The sequence below is a fragment of the Astatotilapia calliptera genome, chromosome 9, assembly GCF_964374335.1.
Source record: "Astatotilapia calliptera chromosome 9, fAstCal68.1, whole genome shotgun sequence".
Taxonomy (NCBI): Eukaryota; Metazoa; Chordata; class Actinopteri; order Cichliformes; family Cichlidae; genus Astatotilapia; species Astatotilapia calliptera.
In genome coordinates, this window is record NC_137430.1 from 16,299,129 (window position 1) to 16,322,687 (window position 23,559).

Genomic DNA, 23,559 nt, shown 5'->3' on the forward strand with positions numbered 1-23,559 from the left:
GACCAGACCTCGTTCAGCAGCATTTAAAAGAAGTTGCCTCATGAGCACATAAAATAAAAGCTGAGCCAATGTAAAGCATTGTATTTGAAAGCAATCTGCTGTTTGCATGGAAACACATTCTGTATTATTGTAGCTGTGCTGAAGCTTTTTATCACCACATGTGAATTGTGTGAATCCAGTTTTGCAATATGCATCACATTCAAAAGAATGAGAAAAAGAAAAGAGACTCAGAAGAGAAAGATTTGCACAAATGTTTGCAGCTACACATCAAACATTTGGAGTTACATCAGGTTTACTCACACGCCTGCTCCTCTCTCCCTCAACTTTCTCACTACTGAGAACTGAAGGTGATACGATGCCGGAGGATTTCTCAAGTCACTGTCACCTTCCTCGATAGGTAAGCCTCCCGAGCAATTGAAGGGATGTGACAGCAAACACAAAAGGCAGGAGAAAAGTAGGACATCAGTAATCCTCCATTTGAAATGAATGAGATTTAAGTGTCAGAAAAAAAATTCACCATTCCTGCTCTTGATCTTTTATAACCAACTCACCGTGCTGCGTTTCATGGCGAATTTTATGATGTTATACCATAAAATGAGACTGGAGAGGCAGGGAGATATCTATAAACATTACATTGTGATGGCGATATTTAATCCAAAGCTAATCTGTCATAAAAAAAATTGCCAATGGCCAATATCCAACATTGGCTACTGCACTTAAACCAGTTTACCACAGTGGAACAGAAATAGATTTTAGAAAGAAGCACAGCTTTTGCAAAAGACATGAACATGGAACAATATTTATTTAAAGTAGGCAGCCACTTTTTTAAGCACACCTGTTCGACTGCTCAACAGCAACTCGACAGCAAGAACCTACTGACACCATCAGATACAAGCGTTTTAATTTCCTAAGCTGCAAAGCAGACAAGTGGCTTACACTAAACTAATTTCGAAGTTTGAATAACTATGTTTGACAAGGTACTAGCAAGATGCCACAATTTAGATGACAGACACCTTTATTATGTATAACCAAACACCTAGCCGTGCTCCAGCTACAAAAAAGTTGATTACCAGCACGTAAAGCTCAATAACATCACATCAGGGTTGTGCCGCTGGACAATGATGTCAGGGACTGATGATGGTCATTTGCTCTTCACACACTACTCTCCATTTAATCTTTACTTATTATTCATCTTTGACTGTCTTCTGCAGTGTGTCTTTTGTCCTGACGTCCTCACATCACCACCAGCCAGTTACAGCAGACCCTGATAGGCCCCTCCCTGAGCCTATCGGAGATTTCCTTCCTTCCTTTTCCTTCCCACTGTCACCAAGTGATTGCTCAAAGGGCATTGTTTAAATGTTGGCGTTTTCTCTGTATTACTGTAGGGTCTTTACCTTACAATATCAAGCACCTTGAAGTGGCTATTCCTGCTGGTACTACATAAATAAAACCGAATTGAACTTAACTGAATTGATGAAGGTGCCTGTGCAGACAGAAAGGCCCCAGCCAGATAGATCCAGAACACAGGAATCCTCTTATCCCATAATGGAAGTGGCCAGTGTTGTTTCGACAAGTTTGAGAATCAATGATTGCGTAGCACTGCAGTTCAGGTCATTTCAGTGGGAAGAAAATGACCGAAGACAGAATCTGTGGGCCCCCTCCCACACTGTTGTTAGTGTTTCCAACCTTGGCGTCAGCAGTTTTGTACTCCTGCGTTGATGCCAGCTTGGAACTGATTCTTGATATTTCATATCAGTATTAAAATTTAAATGGATTCATACTCTGTCATGTGCTCTGTGTGCATAAGAGAAAGAAGTGCTTTCCCCTCTTGCCTCTTACCATGACACTATACCATATCTCTGCTGTTTTCTGTCACATCTAATAGCCTCAGTTTGTTGACATGTAGGCTCTTATTCGCTGCAAGAGTTTAATACTAAAATGTTTAAGAGAGACTAATGCACAATTAAAAACAAGCGCTGCACACATTTCCTTTTATTTGATGCTATATTCCCCATCAAAAGCATTAATTACTAATTTAACACACATCCAGATTAGTGCTTTGCATCTGCCGATCCACTTAATCAGACACTTGGATCAGTTCTGAGAAAAGCAAAGAGAATAGACGGATGGATGATTCCCTTTAAGTCTTCTATCTGTCGTCACTGATATGCGATTTGCTCGTCTTCAGAGAACGTGGTCACCAACACTTCATCCATTCTTAATGCGAAAAAGTCCCCAGGCGCCAGATTGATCACGCAGAGCAGCACTCGTATCCTTCCGTGCACACACAGACTATTGCCACAAAGGAGCATCGCTGCCTTCAACAGGAAAACATGGACGTGAAAGCACAAAGAGCATGTTCTGTTCCTTGCGTGACCTTCTCTTTGTCCTCAAAGAGAAGGTCGCACTCTCTCTTTGGAAACACGATAGATGTAGAACAGTCACATCACTCCCGCCGGCCGTCATGGCAGCTGACATTTCACACTCGTGTGGAACTGATTTCACTTTCAGTGGCCCCTCGGTGATGAAATATTTAACATTCTTTTCTATGAAAGCAGACTATATTTCACATATAGCCGGGGATGGTTTATGAAGCCGCTTTTCTGTATGCATGAAGAAAAGAGATTATTAACATTCTGGTGGAGTTTCTGGGCTACATAACAAAAACTTATTTTTCTCGAAGCAAAACAGACCAAATGAGATGGTGCAACATCGGCTTGTTAATGAGCAACATCTTTATAATTGATCCCACCTGGTACCACCACCCACCGCAATCTATTGCTGATTTACTTGCTGATCTTATTATTCTGTTGAAGCTCAGCAGTTCTGATGTAAATCGTGTTAATCTGTTTCCCTTATAAACTTGTCAAAACACTTGACATTAGCAGCCAAAAAGGAGGTTTTAGGAGCAATTTTCTTAAAGTCAAAGCCCTTACTTTTCTCAGCTTTAGCTCTGTCTTTTGATCATTTTTTAAAATATCTTTTGAGTTAGTTTGACAGAACACAAGATAATGTATTTAATACAAACACAAAAATGAAATATAACCTCTGACAGTGAGGACATCCACAGCTCTCCTGTACAAGCCACTAATATCCAGACACACACACAGAACCTGAATGGCCTGCACACGTCACAGCATATCCATATCAAATGGGCAGTCCGTTAGCCAGTTACTGGGAGTGGGTGTGAGTGGGTATTTGAGAATTGGAAGCGGTGTAATCTACTGGTTGGTTCAGGCAAGCTGGAAGACCATGAGCAGAGTCACATAATCCCTCCTCCTCCTCCCCAGATGGAGGAGAGGAGAGGACCCAGTGCAAGCAGAATGGGGAGGAGGATCGATGATTACAGGGGAGAGAAGTGGAGAGGAAATCAAACAACTAGAGCTTTACAAGGATGATCATTTTGTCCACTCACATACCAAAATAAAAGCTACAGTCACAACAACCAAAAAAATAAAAACCATGAAAGCTTTGTACTTCTCCCAGAAGGACACCCTACTGTGAAAATAATAGAAATGAACTGCAAAATGTCAAACATGCGTGGAAGCCACTGAGTAACTGCATACTTAGTTTTGTTTTTTTTAAGAATAAGATTGATGCACAGAGTGCGGATGTAAAAACAAAACAGTCCCATCAAAGCTGTGCGATCAAGCTTTAAAAACCAGCATTTTATTGCTTTTAATAACACCATATAGTTGCTAAACTGAATTGTCACCATGTTATTAGACATATAGACATTAGACATGCAATCGTTGCTCTGGACTTCATACTTTTAGATCTTTGTCATGCAGAATTTGGCCAATCCCATTAAAAGGAAACAACAATAACGCCACAGTAATAATTAATGTAAGTTGCATTGCAGGCTGTAGTACCATAGCTAAAGTCCTCTACTCTGTGCGTTACATAGTTGCAGTTATAATTCCTTCTGGCTGTGATATTCATTGTGCCTCGCAAATCACTTTAGAAATTCCAGACAAAATAAACTTGATGTATTCCCTAAACATCTCAGCTCATCTAATCGTGCCTCAACTCTGACCTGATTTATCCCCTCTGTGTTCTTTTCCTCCATTTAATCCCATGTACCAGGATATGAAATAATGCCTTGTTGTCAGCCACAGGGTGCAGCCCGATCATGGTGCAGCCTGGTCAAAACAATGTTACGTGAAGCAGAGGAAGGCTGGGAGAAAAAAAATAAAAATGTTTTGGTATATACAAGAAGCAAAGTGACCTGAGCCTGAGATTAAGTGGCAGGACTTTTCCGGAGGGTATCTTAACCATGACCATTACCAACTCCAACACTCGTGAGCACCAGCAGCAGCAGCAGCAGTGACTCACCCACTTGCACGAAAGGCCAGTTCATAGGTGCAGAAGTATTTTCAACAAAACCAAGAGAGTCATTTGAGAGACTAGATTTCTCAAAACAACAAAAGAAGAGTCAAAGGATGCGCAGCGGCGAGTTTCGCTTGAGCTGAAGACGTGCATGTGTGTGACAAAACCTTTGTTACCGATGACAAAACAATTAGGCAACTCATTACACGAGACGGCAAAAACGCGTGAAACAAAGCAAGTGACCATTTAACAACGCGGACTAATGAGCAATCAAGTGAGCTTGGCTGCGTTTACTCTTAATGTCTGGCCAAAACCAAGAATCTCAATTTTTTTGATCATCTTTCCAGCAAACTGCTTTAATCACAGCGAGATGCAGACGCTGCCAAAGAAAGATTGTATCTGAAATCAAAATGATGCCAAAGGGAATAATCACAGGGTTAAAAAAGATATATGGCAATAAAAAAAAATCATCATAATATGCAGGAATGTACTTACCTGGGAGATCAGAGAACGTTCCTCTCTCGATGATGTGCTTTCTGTACAGAGTCTTCAAAACCTTGGCGCTGCCGAACCTCTTGAAGCGACTCTTCACATTATTGTAATACCATTCGAGCGACTGCGTCTTCAAAATCCTGTAGGAGCGAAAGGAAACACGACATTGAGTCAAAATGAACAGATGGCAATAAAAGTGGTAGGGTTAAATTTCACTATAATCACAGCAGGATTATAACTTTGAGCTTAAGCCAAAACAATTAAATCTGCATAAGATGAGTATCTTCTAATAATTACAGAGATAGGCAGGCAACCAGACCTTATAGATCAATTAAGAAATGAATGGATGTATTACCCACTAAAGAGTGACGCACACAGGACTGTGGATCTCTGTTTTTGTGGACTTTTCATGTGTTTTAATTTAAAGCAAATTGGCTTTTCAAGGGCTTCTTCCTCTCGTTATGTGTGGGCTGTATAGAAGCTACAAAACCGTTTGAGCAGCACTGTCATGCAGCATCTTAGCAGCGTCTTGTGTGTTTGACAGCAGTGGATGCTTGCGGTTTTCAGATCTGTCGTCACATCATTTTTCAGCCCTTTTCTTATTTCTTGATGCACGGACCAGTGTGGATGCTTGAAGGGCAGCCAGGCAGACCTTAGCAGAGAGCAGATGATTACATAAGCAGTAATTCATAACGGCGAGGGTTATGAAAATCCCTCAGAAAACGCGCTCCCTTTGCGCCAGCGTTGCATTGGATTGCATGAAACTCTGCCAACTTTGTGGTTTATCTTGCAGTCCCTCCTGCTCTCCTCGTGCTTTTCCATGCCACTGTCACTCACATGGGAGGACAAACAAAGACATATTCACTGTTCAAGCAAAGAAAGCCACATAAACGCACTGTATACATCATAGTACACAGTTAGGGCTTGTATGTTTCTGCCTTTGGAACAGTCTTCACAAAACAAATCATCATAAATGACGAACATTTCCTTTGTAATTTGTCTCAACTCAATTTCATTTGTGTGTGTGTGTGTTACAACATTTTGTGCACAAAAAACAGATACATTAAAAGCCTGTGGTACATAATAATTGATTAATTATGCTTTGACAACACCAAATCAGCAGTGGAAAATATCCCCCAACAAAAGTTCAATAGTCTGCTTTTTTATCTTTAATATGAATGAACAGGCTTCAGGTCTGCGGGCACACAGTTCTCTGTGCAAATATGACACCATGCTGCACATATCGTTGGCTCTATTTCCCATATTATGAAAGAGCAAAGTGAGAGAGCTCAAACAGACATGACAGAGTTCTTTAATGCGCGCGCATGTTGGTGCTTCTGCTCAATGAGTGGACTGGTTGGGAAAAGGGAGGGCGAAAATAGCTATTCTAATAAAGGGATGTGGTGTGTCCCTGAGGCTACATGGTCTGCCACATCCATCCCCTCCTCCCTCCTTTTTAACCTCCCTCCGCTGGATTTATTATCCTCTGCCTCTATCAGCTGGGCTGCTCAATGGGCCTCAGCTCCTTAATTTCATGCCACGGGGTCAACCCAGTCAATTTAACGGTGGCTACCGAGCTCAAGTAAAAAGGCCTGGCTCTTTTTCATCTCCATATGGGCTCGGGGAAGGCGGTACAAACATGAATCTGCGAGTGCAACGCAGTTATGAGCTGGCGTCATATGAGGGAGCACTACAAATAGGGTCCATTTCTGAAATGAGCTGGTGCATCGGGGGCAATCTTTAAAGTGAAGGAAATACTGAAGGAAATGAAAGTGCTGCAAAGCAATGGTGAAATGAAGTTGTATGCCTGAGTAGCATCTATGTATAGAGCAAAATGAAAATAAGTATCACTGCCTGTCTGCTAAACCCCATGGCCATTTGGAATTTGTCACTACTGCTATGTCCTACTTTCTTAAAAGCCACAGTACTACCTGGAAATGTGGATTTTCTTTCTGAAATTATGACTGTTTAACACACTAATAGTTTCCACCATAGTCAGTTAAACTTGTGGTTAATTAGAGTATGCTGCCTCTGGCTTTCTTTAAAAAAAATCTGTCCCCTTTCAAAACATCTTCAAAAAGGCATACCGAAAGTGCACCAAGAATATTGACACCAGACCAATAAGACTAACACTGATCATCTCAGAGTGAAATTATTCTCTGGGAGAACGTTGATGCTGTCAATTGTAGATATTACTTGGACACATAAAATCCACATAAACTTTGTTGCAGACCAACAACAATAGAACTCCTTGGCAACACTTTGTTGCATTGTTGATCCATTCAAAGAGTCCAAATCTTTGACCCAGACTTTAATCCAACCAAGCACTGCAATAAGTCTATGAAAATCCCATCCATGGACTGAGACCCAAAGGATCCAGTGCCGATGTCATATTAAATGTTTAAACTCATAAATGTTACTATTTCATTAAAAAATATATGCTAATTTAACATTTTATATGAGCAACACATCTCAAAAATGTTTGGAAGTAGGTTAAGTAAGTGGTACTAAAAAGAAAACAGCTGGAGGAACATTTTGCAACTAATTCAATTAATTCAGCAACAGGTCAGCAACATAACTGGAGGTCTTGATGCATTCTCAATCATCCAGGTAAGCAAATCTCCAAAGGTTGATTCTGTTCATCTGGACGTAGCGAGAAACGTTTCTCCCACTGAAAACGCTACGTCCAGATGAGCAGAATCAACCTTTTGAGAACATGATTGGATATAAAAAAGTGCATCTTAGAGAGGCAAAGACTGTCTGAAATAAAAATGGGTTCACTACTCTGGAAAAAACAGCATTTGTCTCACAATGTGAAATAGCAAAGAATATCTCATCATTTATAGCAAATCTCTGTGTGCAAGATTCTGAATGCTATGCAGTGCTAAACTTGCCCGGTTTGACGTGTAGCTGCCATCAAATTCAAAATTAGATTTTTCTTGAAATTTCAAATGTTCTCAATTTAAACATTTTATATGTTTTCTATGGTCTGTTGTGAGAGTTGGGGTTAAATGAGGCTTTTTGAGATTTATAAGTTATTGGTTTACATTGTAGACAGCATCCTAACTTATTTAGAATTGGGGTTGTATGTTATATATACATATATATTGCCTCACAGTGGCCCAGAGCTTTCACTCCTTGGTTTGCCAGTCTCACTGGCACAAAAAACAGATGACCAGTAAATGCAATCCCCAGCTTAGACATCTGCTTCGTTCCATACCAGTGACACAAACTTTTTATAGTCAAGCGCTCCCTTTAAAAAAAGACAGATGGATTAAGGACAGAAGGAGAGGCGTCTTGATGAATGAAGCATGACATTGCTTCCCTGGAGTGATCTGATCTAAAAAGAAGATGAAGAAGGGAGCAGAGTAGAGTGGATAAGCAGAGGCTTTCAAGCAAGAGCTCCACTGTTGTGTGAGCTTCTGCAAATACTCATACGCACTTTAATAATGAGGCTAAGAGATTCCCTGAAGCTCAGCTGCTGCATGAATAAGAGGGATTCCTGTGGTCTCCTGACGCTAGGTTTACCCTTCCGTCATCATCACTTTGCTCAACTCCCTGCCGAAGCTTTGGAACCAGCGCTTCATTTCTTAAAAGGGCTTCTTCTCTACCCCGTTTGCCCTCTGTACTTCAGAAACCAATTTGCACATCTAAGTGAATCCTAAATAAAATATATATAACAGTACGTCAAAGAAGTGCAATAAGAGTAGCTGGATTTGCTGACTTCCCACCTCCCCCAGAAAAGGGAAACTATTATCATAATTGACTTTCTGTGCCTTCTAATTAGTTGGTTCAGCTTCTGTTGAAGTCACTGTAGAGGCAACGGAAGGAGAAGGGAAGGTGGGGGTTGACTATTGCAGCACATCAAACAAACCACATTCCCTTCTGAAGGCACGCGGCGTGATTGATCTTGTTAATGTAAGACGAAAAGATGAAAAATGAGATTGTATTTAGCTCCAGGTTTAGATCAAAGTGTCTGATGCAGGGGAGGTTAAAGCTCCCAGGTTGTGAGGTCTGAGACAAAAGCTCAATGACTTATTCCATACAGTACAATCCTGTTTTCGTTCCACAAACTCAATAACTCATTTTTTTGCCTCATAAAATTTTGAAGTAGTCTACACTAAGTTTTCCATTCTCTAGTTGCATAGGCAGCAGCCTAAGCATAGAAGCCCAGACCTCGATTGACATTTGTCAGTGTATTACTTGTGCCCTCTCCAAAGGAATGTTAGGTCACCCAAGGGCCCCAACAGCAACCCTAGAGGCTGTCAAGATACAACATTTAGCTCAGTGACATTTTTGGATATTGCAAGCTATGGTGAAGAATCAAAGCTTGATTAGGGAGAGAATTTAACTGTAATTTATGATATGAGCACCAGGAGAAAACGGTCCCAACAAGAATGAATGTGTTTCATCTGCATCTTTTGCTGCTTCTACAGTGGTGTGCTTGTGCAGATTAGATTTGTCCAGGAGGAAGAAGTGGGAATGAGAGATTGATTTAACATGCACACTGTAAACTGTGGAAATAAAACCAGGACAAGAGGGAAATATATACCATATGATTTAATATATGATTTAATTTCTTTGTGTGTTTATTAATAATAAACACACAAAATATACTGGCAAGAATAGTCATTCATTTAGCAGTTTACTTCATGCTCTTTACATAATGTCAGTAATATGGGATGTCTTGAACAGAGGTGTGGACTCGAGTCACATGACTTGGACTCGAGTCAGACTCGAGTCATTAATTTTATGACTTTAGACTTGACTTGAAAAAATGTTCTAAGACTTGTGACTTGACTTGGACTTTTACACCAATGACTTGGGACTTGAATTGGACTTGAACCGGTTTACTTGAAAAGACTTGATATTTTACCCCAAATATAAAATTTAACATGCATATTATATAGAGATTGAAAATGTGACGTCATTCACGGGTAGAACCGCAAAGGATTCTGGGAACTCGTGGCAAGCGGTACTAGCGCACGCAGGCTTTCAATTAAAATCAGTTAAACAGCGATAAAAAGAAACACAAAAATGTCAAGAAGCTGTTGTATTATTAACTGCAATAGCCGGTCGCATGACAGCCACGGGAAGCCGACGGGTAAAGAGATCGGTTATCGGATTACGTCGTTGAAGAGAAATTGTTCAAGCCATGTTTCCGAAGTAACAAAGAGGCGACGGATGGTCTGGATTGCAGCCATTCAAAGATCAAATATAACGTCCCAGAACACTCCAGCTCACAGGTTAGTCTGCTCCAAGCATTTACACGAAGGTCAGTGTTTTTTAGTAGTTAATACGTCATTTTTCTTAACATAATTGGTGATATAGGTTACAAGCAAGTCTGGCGCTGAACAGAAATTGTCGCGCTATGCTCCTTTATTTATTGTGCATAAATAGTGAATTGTCCTGACACAATATTGCGTTTCGCTTCTGTTATTATGGTACATTGACAAAAACATATACTTTTATTCACAGGATAAAACAGGTTTTTTGTATCACTAATTGCCCAGTGCGATTACAGACTGCGGTAAAGTGAGCCGTCATTTGTGAGCCGCGGTCAAGCCAGCCGCCTCCTATCCGCGCGGTGATTACAGCATACAATATTGTTGTCACTGCTACATTTCTGTGATGCTACCAGAAATTATTTCCACTACTAATTAATTACCGTTGAGCTCAAAGGTCCTATTAATAAACGGTTAACGAATGTGTATTTATGACGACAATTTGTGAGACTGGTAAACTTATGATACGTACGATGGTCTTTCGTTCTACACGGTGCATTTCAAGGTCCTGCACCCATCCGTCGGTAAACTGTACCTGGGCTTGTTGCAGTGACCGGAAGTTACTAAACTTCATGAGTGTATGCACTCACTCCAAGAACCGTATAATTATAAATATGCATATAAATATGCTACGATGAGATAGCTGACTTCATCTAACTAGCAAATGTTGTCCAGGCTACGTTGGTGATACAGTTTTTTTAAATGTGTATGATATTTTTGTCATGCGATTTTAAAGCTGGTCCTACAACCGCATCCAAGAATAACATGCAGCTTATCTCAGAACTGTCGGTGAAAATTATTCTTGGAGCTAGGTTTAATTGAGCTGCATTTTAAAGAGGTGCAATTTCACAATTTGTGTATATTTTCTAAGTTCACTATTTTGTCATGTGTTGAGAAAAACACAGATTTTAAAATTACATGGTCTAATATTTACATTTAGCATATAACTGCAACATTATTTTTTCGTTTTTTTTTTTTTTAAAGACTCGAAAGGACTTGAAATTCAAAGTTTCAGACTTGTGACTTGACTCGGACTTTTACACCAGTGACTTGAGACTCGACTCTGACTTGCCTGACATTACTTGAGACTTGACTTGAGACTTGAGGATAAAGACTTGAGACTTACTTGAGACTTGCAAAACAATGACTTGGTCCCACCTCTGGTCTTGAATATCATCTCAGACACTCAGGCCCACCTCCTTTTCAAAACCTTCTCTTTGTTAGGGGCAGCCAATTAGAAGAAAGGTGGCTTAGAGGGAGGGTGGCTTTAAAGTAAATGAAATGAGGGGCAGCAGTGCCAGTATTTATTACCGCTCACTAAAGTGAAAGATTAAGAACATTAATAATTAATAATATATGGAACTGGAAAGAATCATAATAGTTGAAACCTAAATCTATTTTAGTATTCAGGTCCCTGTACTTTTTATCTGTGTTTTAAGGAATATAGCCGGTCATGCGCACAGGTTTTATGACACAAAGCTGAGAAAAATGCTGATTATTTTACATTATACTTTGTATATATGCAATGCATTGTAAAATAATTGGCACCGTTTTCAGCTTGGTGTTAATAGCAATGCTGTCTGTTTCACTATATCACAGCACTAAAGACATGCTACTAAAATATAGGCATTGGCAGAATAGGACAAGGTCGTGGGTCAACTGCAATGCCCATGAGATTTTCTGCAAACCTGGGCAGAACCGTACTAACCTGTCGGTATGATTTAAAACAGCATGTGGCTTGCAGGAGGCAGGAAAACAGCGCTCACACAGCAGTAGTCCTGTACATAACCTTTCCAGGAAGCAGCATGAATATTGATCAACTGCCTGTTCCTCTGTGATTGACATTTAGATAGGCAGGAAGAGGAAAATAAAAAGAATACATTATTTAATAAGGCGGTAAGAGGCGTATTTGTATTTCATGCACCATTTCTCCTTTTCTAATTTAGTGAGTGCGTGTGTGCTTTTTATTATTATTTCTGCATCCTTTCTCTTGCATGCTTTCTGTTCCTGCTGGAATAAATAATGTGCTCATTTCAAAGCACACCTCAGCTGGAAATATATTATATAAAATGCCAGATATGATGTTCAAATACGGGTAGAATAACAACCCAAACAACACATTGCATGCTACTCATTTAGAAGTCCGAGAGCGCTGACCATATGATCAGGGTCTGTAGAGAACACCGAGCATCTGTTTCTAGGATACAGTCTATATATCACAGGAAGAGCAGGAGGTCACTTAATGAACAGGGCACTATGACCGGAGCATTTTCATGCTGCATGTATTTAAATATACACAGGATTTAACTTGGATAGTTGCTTCAGGTTCAAAGTAAGGTGCTTTGGCACATTCATTTCACTTATCTGTATCTTTAAAAAGTATACAAACGTAAGCACAGACAGCTTTAAGCAATGGGCAGAAAATTTACTCTTCCATTGCTTCTTTCTGCTAGCTTTCTTTCATGGCCTAAAGCTATCATCCTTCTCTCTCCCTATCTCTCTGCCTCATGTGTGTCCATCCTACTTTTTATCATTCAGCTCTCTCTTTAGACCTTCACCTTTCAGTGCTGGCAGCTGAAAGAGACCAGGGCACAGTATGGAAATTACTATGCTACTTATGCACTGCCAAAATGGCTTTCTTAAAAATCAGTTAATCGATGGAGGATTAGACACTGAGCTTAATTAATTTCTTTCTGAATGAAGTGACGCCTAGATCAATCAGTGTTTACTCATGAGAGACATTTAATATTCTCCTTGAGGTTGATGCAGAATGTTTACAAGTTTAGTTTGTGAAATGTTAAAACTGTAAGATATCTTATTTAGAACCATATATTATCTAATAACTAGCAGAATACAGGGTATTGCAAACAGCATCTACTAATACAGCATTTGAAGTCTTTGGACAGACTGAAAGTTTATCAGTCATGAGGGTTTGAGTTTCAATTGGAGCTCGAAATTCACCCCTCATGGTGCAATTTTGGCATGGATTACCTACCTTGTCATTCACACATTGTCACAGCACAGGCACGTCTTGAAGAATACTTTATTTGAACAAAAAGAGGCTCAAATATGCTGCTCAAGAACATACGAAACTCAGGCGAAGTTGAGCCCCCAAATATCTACACAGTGTAGATATTTGTGTTTTTTAATTGCAAAAGTTTAGGAATAAATTAAGAAAGAGTTTGTGTTGATTGTAGATGTGTGGTTGTTTTCTTGACCTGTAAGATATTTTACATTGTTTGACCCTGTGGGTCACCCCCTTTGGTTTAAAGTGACAAGTCTTGACCAGAAGCATTTGTTTTTCCATTGAGGTTTTTTCTACAGTGCAATTTTCTACTGGATGGACTGTAGTTTTGGCATGTCTGTACGTCACAATTCTTTTTTTGAAGTTACAGCTTGATCCAAATACACAAAAATGGCATGTGGATAAAATTTAGGAAAACCAGAAACTATCCCATGCTTCATGACCTGGAGTAAACTTACCTGGAGCTATAAGCTCAAGCAATTTGGGCTCTTCATTAATCTCTCTCTTCCTGTGTTTACAGTTTGAAATAATGGGGAAAAAACAGCCTGTAATTGTTAGGATGCCTGGGTCGTTGACCCAGGGTTTTGAGTTTATTATATTATTTATCATTTCTAGTCTTTGGTTTCTTTGTTAGAGTTCTGTCTTATGGTTTATGTCTCTGTGTAATCCTTGCAGTCGCCCCTGTCTGCTATATCCCCGTGTCTAGTCAGTGTCTGTGTCTGCCCTGGTCCCACGTCTCTGTTCCCTCTGTTGTAGTGCCTGCCTGCGAGTCTGTGTTATGTTTCCTGTTTTATTTTGAAAGTCCGTGCCTCATGTCTGGTTTTGCTTCCTTTGTCTCGTTAGGCCTGATTTGCCCCAGCTGTGTTTCCCTCCTGTTGCCCATTCCCTGATTGCTCCCTCTGTGTATTTAAGCCCTGTGTTTCAGTTTGTCGGTGTCATGATCTACCTACATCTTGCTGTGTGTTCTGTCTGCGGAAGCCTATTTTGTATTCCTAGTTTTGTTACCCTTTTGAGTTCAGCATTAAAGCTGGTGGACCCAAAGGTCTGCATTTTGGGTCCACCATTCCTGCCTGCACACAGCCTTCACATGACAGTAATGCTTTTACTGCTTGTCATACAGTATGAAATAGAATATGATTAACATTTGGAGAAATTAGCAAAAGTGAACCAAAATTAAGGCGCGTACACAGTGGAGTAATTGAGCATTTGAGAATTAAGTAAGGGCACTGACCACAATTTGGCTCCTGTAACAGCTGGCCAGATGTGTCGTCGTGTGTTGCTGTTCAGTTGCACATGTAGGTCTGTTAAAAGTGATGTCAGACATATTTACTTTAAGCCACTCCATACACAAGCTACATGGCCATCTGGAGAAATGAGAAAGCTACAAAGAAGGTTTTTTTAACACCAGCTGTGGTGCATTTACATACTATTTGATGTGACTGTATAGAGCATATAGGAAAAGGAGATAATCTGCTCTCAGAGTCCTCCTCCTGCACAGCTAGAGCACCACATGGGATTTTAAGCGGAGCATGCGGAGAGGCAGAACGCTGCAGCAGCCCAGCAATGTGGGGAATTTTGTCACAGAATAGACCGCAGTTACGCTTTCCACCACACAAGTCCTCCTCCATCTGGCTATTCTGTGTTGATAATGAAAACTGCAGCTCCCTGCAGCCTTTATCTGAGCAGCTATCTGAAGCCAAAAATCATGGACAGTCAATATGATTAGAGGCTGAATGAGGTGAAAGCATGTAAACAAAATGAATTAACTAAATGTCGTGTGAGAGAACTACAAAGCTTGTGGTTGTAATTAAACGTCAATAAGATGGCATCGCTGGTGTTTTGATTTTTTTTTTCCTAGGTCACTGTGGGAGCCCTGATTTTATCCTCTTAATGTCATCAAACACCTCAGCAAGGAAATGAAAATGCAGTCAAATAAAAAGGATTTTAGAGATTACACAATAACTGAATAGAAAAAAAACCAAAAAAAAAACAGGAAATATGTTTTTTTTATATCCCCAATATTACAGCATCAAAGGTGGAAGAAATACTTTAATGTAGCGAAGTTATTATTGAGATTATCCTGTAATGAGAAGATCAGTCCTAATTGCAAACGTTTCCGTCAACAATTATCTTGCAGACATGCCCTTTCCCTATTGACCCCCGTATATGCTCAGTAATTGCAAACTTAGCTGAATAATAATGTCAGCTATGCACGTACGCTGTATAAAAGAAAAAAATCAGTCAGTGGGAAATGAGGGAAGGGTGAGCTGAATAGAGGTCATTAACCTGATTCAAACCTCAGACATTCTCTGCGAGTTACTTTGACACAAGGACAAACAGGAGAAAAAGTGGTAATCCTGAATGCTGAAGCTGCCAGAGCTCAATGTACCGAAGTGTCATTTTTAACAGCCTGTTAGAGAGCAGGAGGACCGAGCCTGACAACACCGGACAGATATCAGGATACACTGTCACCAGTCAGAGGCAGGAGAGAGGAGCAACGGAGGGGAATGAGAGGGCAGAGCAGGATAGGAAACGAAGGCAACGATGGTCATGTTAAGAAGAAAGGTCATTGCGTCGATGGGCGTCATGGATGCCAGGCACACGGGGCATTTGCTCTGCGTGGTCTATTTTTAGAAGTCTTCTTGAAAGCACACCACCATCCTATAATCCATGTGAATCGATCTTCAGTGGAAAATTGGGAGAAGCGAAGATGTCTTTAGTTGCAGTTGGCCTTTTAAGATGACTTTGAATTTATGTGTGTGTGTGTGTGCTTGATAAGCCAGGAAACCATGAAAGAGGTTTTTTTCCCCACATAAGAGGAACATATTGTATGGAAAGTGTTTCAGAGAAGGTTACAGAACAGCTCCAGACATTAAAGTTTGACATTTTGAATCAGGTCGCTTAAAGCAACGGTCTGTATGGAAAAGTTCACCTCGCTTTCCGCTTGCATGAAAGAAAGATGAAAAAGGTTTCGGGTTTCGTTTCTGGTGCGGATGAAGTGCTTGTCCTTGGCTTGAAAGACACATCCCATTAATGCACTAGTGTCATTTATAGCATAAGCACAGCTTTATTGTTCTACACACCACAGAGGTCACATGCAGCTGAAGAGAAATCAGATTAACGGTGATTATTTGTAGAAGTTTTTAGAGCAGACTGATGCCCATTAAAGACTAAATACCCTGCAGTGCTTCCAGTCTGAAATCTATATGCAAATGGACACTAAAGGCGGCACATGGCTTTAAAAGCCAAACCCACAAATCTGGTCAGTAGACCCGGATGCCTGTCTCTATCTCACAAGGGCATTTCTGAATATTTTGAATTGCACTGCCACAGGAGACCATTTCTTTTCTCCGGTGAAGACGTTATAAACCACCTCCTATTACACTCAAGTGAGTTTTTTTCCCTCCCCGTGTGTGTGGGTCTGAATATACATGCTTTTTTCTATTGAAATGATTCCTGTGTAGCTGTGACCTTAGGGCCACATTCTTCACTTTTTAAATGTATTTCAAAAAATTCAGCCAACCAGACGATAAAGCTGGCCATTTCACTGCATTCCCACCAATTAGGAAACCAACAAAGGGCCTGCTTCCCAAATGAGCCTCTGGCTGCCCTCATACTGGAAACAGTTCCCATTAAGTTAGTCACACGCCACCACCCAAAACACAAAAATCACTGGGACAGCAGAAGCCTCCTGGGTTTTTTTTGTATTTTTTTGGTTCGGCCTGTTTTGTTTTCAGTATCACTGCATATCTGACTCTCTTTGTTTCTCTTGAAATGCTTCCCTTAACTTAACTCATTCATGAAAAATTACACATGTATGTTTAATCTGAAAAGAAAGGAAATGAGGCAGAGGATGGTCCCACTGCTGAGGTGTTGTTAGCAGAACAGGGACAGCACTGGATTGTTTAGTGGTTTATTGCCCCAAAACATAATGATATCAACTAGCAACATTTATCTGAATATTAGCATTTTTTAAAGAATATTGGACATGCTTAGCCAGACCGTGAAAGTAATGTACACGTGCTAGTGACAAAGGTTACAAAGAGAGGTTAAAGACAACTGCTATGTAGCAATCTAATTGCAAGGAGGTATTTCTGTAGTCTATTGATACTAGATAGTGGAAAAGGGGTGGGATTAAATAAGCTTATGCTTCTTCCTGCTCCTTTTTGAACATGAATGTTATTTGGAGTTGTGGTTGCTCGTTTTCCTTTTGTTTTGCTTTGTTCATTTGTCTCTTTTAATTCTATTTTGTTGTACTTTTTCAACATGTTCAAAATAAAGATAAAAAAAAAATCTATTTTTTTGCAACTGATTTATGTTTCAGAGCTACAGCTAGAAGGTCAAAGCTCCTCATTTGCATCAGGACCAAAAAAAGGAATTTAGGATGTAAAAACGAAGGCTAATTATTCTTGTGATGAAGACGACATTAAAGTAATTACTATAACAAGCCCACTACAATAGGAACTGTTTACAGTTTATAATCGTCGTGCTTAATATTTCTTAATTACCTCAGTTTACCCTGTTTGTGCTAAGTCGAACACTTTCAGGTAACTATAAAGATAAATATAACATTATCTTGAGCACTCACACAGACATGGTACAAAGCTAATAACTCTACCCGGCTCAGTCTGGTAGACAGGGCGTGGGAGACGGATGACAATGAATCATTAATGTTAGGCACAGAAATGCATGCAGTGTGCATACACGCTCAATCACACACACATAGACATCCTTGTACACTTCTCTTTATGGTGACCCTTCATTGCATTTCCTAGCCCAATGCTCTAAAACCAAACCTTGGCTGTCTACCTGAAATTTGAAACATGTGGGGTCCCCAAAAGCTGTTGTATCCTACAAATATAGTGGGCTCCTGGTTATCAGACCCCACAAATGTAGTAAAACAAGTACACACACACACACACACACACACTAATTTATCTCTTCTCTCTTACTCATCCATCCTTCCCCATTTACAGCATGGTGTTTTCTCTGCGCCATCGCTGATTTTGTGGTGACTGAGACAGATGGGAGGGTTGAGAGGGGAATGGCTCACCAACTGAAGAGGAGAAATCCCTCATTGTCTTTTACTATGAGCTGAAAAGGAGTTATCATCATCATCATCATATTCTTTATGCCTTTTGCACCATTCCCCCTTCATTCCCCCTTTTGCTTTTTTTGTCAACATATTATTGTTTTCAAGTTGGTCTCTTCATTCATTTCTCTGTATATTTTTCATAAAGAAATCTGGGTAAATTAAAACAGGGTAACAATATTAAAAGAGTTTCTTAACCTCCTAGGACCTGGCGTCCACATATGTGGACATCACATTTTGGGTTGTCTAGTCCAAAATACTAAATTTTGCTCTACAAGGGCCTGTTATCCACTTACGGGGACATTATACTGCCACTGCTCTATCAAAATTTAAAACGAATGTCCTCATATGTGGATCTCATTTTTCTCAGAAAAACATTCATCACATCCCAATCAGCCCAAATAACAGAGAGAAATTAAAAATGCATGCCATGAAAGAGTTTGAGTTCAACAGATACATATATAGATCAACTTGGAGTGTCTTACAATTGTGGAAACAATATTCAAAAGGTACATGTCAGACTGTGACATATCATCATGCACCAATAGCTTCAGTGTGATCAGGCTTGTGAGGGACTGTATATTGGAGATATGATGTTAGTGTGAAGTGGATGAGAGGATAGCAGGCTGCAAAGATGGATGCAGTGTAGATGAAACAGAGTGCCATCCATCAACCAGTGGCCTCTGTGACAGTCTACCCTATATGACTAACCAAACACATACTAAGCTAAGAGGGCTTTACCGCAGCGTGAGAGGATATAACCTCACCTTCAAACTATTTCACCATTAGGTCAGATCATAATCTTTTCAGCCTATATTTTTTCTCGTCTTTTAATTACCAATGTAAGCTTCATGAGGATAAAACCTTCCAAAACTACATCAGAAAAGCAAAATCATATATGGCAACATATGAAGGAAAATGTACCAGTTCAAAGATTAAGCTCATTTGGATGACTGGTGCATTAACACACTGCTGTTTAAGCATCTTTTTGCGAGTTTTTGGCTTTGATCACTCAGAAGAACCTTTGCCCTTCCTCTTTCATGTCAGTGTGCACATGCAGACGTGCACCATACTCCAGGCCAGGGCAGGGAAGCGCTGCATTATTCACACTAATGCTGTCACACTGAGTAATTGAAGCCAGGAAGAGGTGGAGGGTGCAAAGTGCGAGTGCATAGACACCTTCTCTCACTGCCTCCAAGTAGGAATTGTTTTGATCATTATCAGTGACCTCTAGGTGCGATCAGTGCAGACATCAAGGTGATATTCTGCATCTGATGGCAAAGTCAATATTGAAAGGGGTTGTGGCGGTCAGTGTATGGACAGACATACAGCTGCAGTGTATGCTGCTGCAAATACAGGAAAAACCCTTCATAAATATGGGATACTCAGTTCTCCCAAATTTATTTTAAAATAATCATTTTTGACATTTGGAATAAAGTATCCAAGTCCTGTTCAATTGTATTTTATTTAGATAGCGCCACACACACAGTGTCAGAATAACAGTTGCCCTGAAGTACGTTATATTGTAAAGGCCCACAGTAATGGAAGAAAACTCCTACAATAGGATGAACCTCTATGAGGAAGCACTTGGTTATGGTGGGAAGGGAAAACTCCCTTTTAACAGGAAGAGACCTCCAGCAGAATCAAGCCCATAGAGGGGCAGCCATCCACAATGACTGGCTGGGGGTGAGGGAACGAAGACAATATTTATCACTATGAAAGAGATACTCAGATGTTTTCGGGAAAGTGTTAATAAAACATCTGAGGTCTGAATGAATGAATATTGTAAAATTTAAGTGTGTCTAATTCATGTTGTACTATACACATCATGCAAAGTTTGTTACAGAAAATTCCACATTTTGTTAAGAAACCTATTTAAACCTTTTAAAAATATGTTGCACATCCTATTTTTATCTTTGTTCTTATTTAATAGATACCTGCAGTTGCACTCTCAACATTTGTTGTTGAGATTTTTCATGGAATCTAATTCAGCTTCATACTGCTGTGTTGGAAGTGTTGTAAAGAGCTAATGTGGCCGATCACTCAGACTTCAGCTGTGACTCATAACGTTGCCTTCACAAGATAAAGGATTCTCTTGCCATTCTTTTTCATGCACCTGCTTTAAATGTTATCAGCCCATTAGGCTAAATATTAGGCTAAATGACTGTTATCACTCACACAGATTTAGCTTGTATGGGCTCTCCCCTTCCTTGTAGCTGGTTCAATAGGCTTACAACATTAAGTGGTGGTGGTGGTATATATAACACATATGGGTGTTTGCTGAAACAATCGTGGCAAGTCTTTATTCAACAGAGGTGAAGTAGGTGATGGCGTGAGTCATTTGCTGAACTTTAACCCCAGAGATTGAGGTAGGTAGTACATATGTTTTAGTGATTTTGCCTTTTTACTTTGAGTTTCTGTTTGGTTTGGTTAAAGCACAAAAATCCCTTGTTTAGGGCAGGGAATAACTATGGCTTGTGTTTACCATTACACACACACTACATGCACCCTTCTCCTCTACTGTGTGCAGTTGGGCCCAATCTGAATCTGAAGCCTCTGGGTAGTAAAAAAAATTCCGTTGGTTATTTATTTTTTTATATATGAGGAACTATGAGTCACAAAACTGAATAAAGAACAAGCTGAAAAAGTAATGTGTTCTGCTTGAGGTATTTTTATTTAAAGCTACATATCTGACTAGATGAAAATGTCAACTGGACGTGTAGAATTAAAATCTGATGCTGGAAAGTTGATTGTAGGGTATGCTGTGTTCAAGTGACAGGCACAGTGGAGGAGTGAGCATTCTCTGTATAAACCAGAGCCACTAAGAGGCTGCAAACATGGTAAGTGATGAGATAAACTAATGAATTACACTTGACCTATGCACCCAAACAATCTTCTCCAATGCAATGTCAGAATGTAGGGAAGTGTTTTGGTGTGTGTGTGTGTGTGTGTGTGTGTGGAGGTGGTAAGGAAAGGGATTAGCAAGCATGATCTAACCCAAAGATGTGTTTAACCTCTTCTTCACCTCATTTCTTCTATCCATATTTCTTCCTTGTCCTTTTATCTTTGTCCATCTTTGAGTTTTTCGCAGTCTATGTTTGTACCAAGATTTCTGAGTGTGTTCGTGGTAAAATATATATATTTCTTCCAGATGATACTTTGTCCTGTATCCCCGAAGTGTGCATTAGTCTGTCTGCTTGTAAACACTAGAGATGGCACGATACCACTTTTTTATGTCTGATACCGATACCGATATCATAAATTTGGATATCTGCCGATACCGATATGAATCCGATATAGTGTTTTTTAATCAAAACTGTTTTTTTTTAAAAATATCTTGCTGCATTTTGTATAAGTTCATACTCAAGTTTAAAACAACAACTACACTAAAGCTATTCTGTTATACCTATATGCAAAAAAAAAAAAATATTTCATAGTTCAGCAATACTGATCAATCTAATAAACTTAAACCTACACCATCCTCCCTATTCTGGTATTTTAAAGAGTACTTAGCGTAAATATTAAGCAACCTAACTAATAGGGTTCCAACTCCCAGCAACAACAAAAATAAATAAATAAATAAAAAATAGGGAACCACCCCTCACGCTCCACCTCATGATGCTTAATCGACGTAATCAACCTTAATTTGATGCAGTGTGAAAAAATAAATGCACAGAAATCAATTATTTTTCAAGAAATATTAAATAGATTCAACATCTTTCTTCAACAAAATTGCAGACTGCACAGATGGTACCTTCCCAAAGGAAAAAGTACTATAGCTTACTAGGGTATATATATTAGACTTAATAGTCACTATATACAGTAATTGACTTCTATTCATTTTACATCAAATTAAAACTTTGGGTGTCAGATAATTATTTATTAAAAGCTAGACATTTTAAATGAGAATAAGAAAGAAAAGTATGTCTTTGTTCCCCCTTTTCCCTGTTAATGCCCTATCGGCCCCCCTGGCTAAACTTTGCTAGATCCGCCCCTGCACAGTTACCAGCATCAGCTACGTAGAAAAAGATCCTCGAGTAGAAAGTAATATTAAATACATTCTAACAACAGCTTATCAAGCTTAAACGTGCTGCTGTTGTTCAGCCGCTGGTTTCCTCTTTCTGGTGCAAAGTGGGCCAAAAACAAACAAGAGACACGCGACAGAAAAGCCGATCAGCTGATCGTTAAGCAGTTTCATGATTGAAGTAGCAGCCAGAAGAGGCAGTTGCTCCATATATCGTTTGGTAAGGTTAACGCAGGAATGCTTTACAAACATTCAGAGATGGACTTACACACTTGCTTTACTTCTCTCGGGATAACTTTGTTGGAGATGAAATGCCGGGTTTCTAGCGAAGCTCCACATGCTATCCAGACCACCGACAGGTCCCGCATGCCACAGCCGCTCTATCACGCATACTGCTCCGACGTGCTAACGTTCTGAGGTGAGTTACGGCGTGTTGCAAGTTTTGTGAGGTGCTTTCGTGATATTTAATGGATTGGATTACATTTTTTATTTTTCTCCGATATCCGATCCAGTAATTTAGGTCAGTATCGGACCGATACCGATACGTAATATCGGATCGGTCCATCTCTAGTAAACACTAGAGATTCATGTTTATCTGTTAGGTCCGTGTGTGTCCTCTGCAGGTAGAGAGGCGATCTTTTTTCATACCGTCAACAGGAGATGGGTCCAGGTTTAGGGGATTTCAAACTCACTTACGTATTCTTCACATACCTCCCCCCTCAAGATGTGTATGCTGAAGTAAACAGAAACAGCGTGGATGTGTGAATCCTGCGGCCGTTTGCTGGGGTGAAAAATGATCCTAGCCGAGGGCGAGTGAGGATGGTTTCATGCCTCAGATAGAGAGAGAGGCTGGGATACAGAACAAGAGAGTGACAGAAAGCAAGAGAGTGGTGACGCAGAAAGTGGGGGAGAGCGAGAGAGAGAGGCTCCACAACTGTGGAGAAAGCCTTCATTCAAAATGCATGAATCTACAAGTCAGGTAATCACGAAAGAACCTGCAAGGCTTCCACAAAGAAACCTCTGCAGGTAAAAGCACTCGATACTCAGGGCACTTAATGCACATAACACATAAATTAATAGTCACGTTGACTCACACAATAAAGACACATTGCAAATAAGACAACGAAAACCGACACATATGCGACATATCTCTGCAACATGGCCCCCTATTTGTTATAAAAAGCTGCCACAAGTCTCAATAGCAGCGCAGAGTACATTTGTGCATTGCACTCTTATTTGCGAGCTCTTATGCCAAGAAATGTGCACAAAGTACCTCACTTTGCGTTTGCATACGTGCGTGTGTGTGTTTGTG

At 40.0% G+C, this 23,559-nt stretch overlaps 1 protein-coding gene across 3 annotated transcripts in view; it reads right to left on the reverse strand.

Annotated features, from left to right (window-relative positions):
* myripb (myosin VIIA and Rab interacting protein b) overlaps nt 1-23,559 on the reverse strand; it is a 131,590-nt gene that overhangs the window by 22,538 nt on the left and 85,493 nt on the right. For all 3 annotated transcript variants that reach the window (XM_026179407.2, XM_080306460.1, XM_080306459.1), the window contains exon 4: nt 4,825-4,961. In XM_026179407.2, the coding sequence (XP_026035192.1) occupies nt 4,825-4,961 (137 nt within the window). The remainder of the gene's footprint in view (nt 1-4,824; nt 4,962-23,559) is intronic.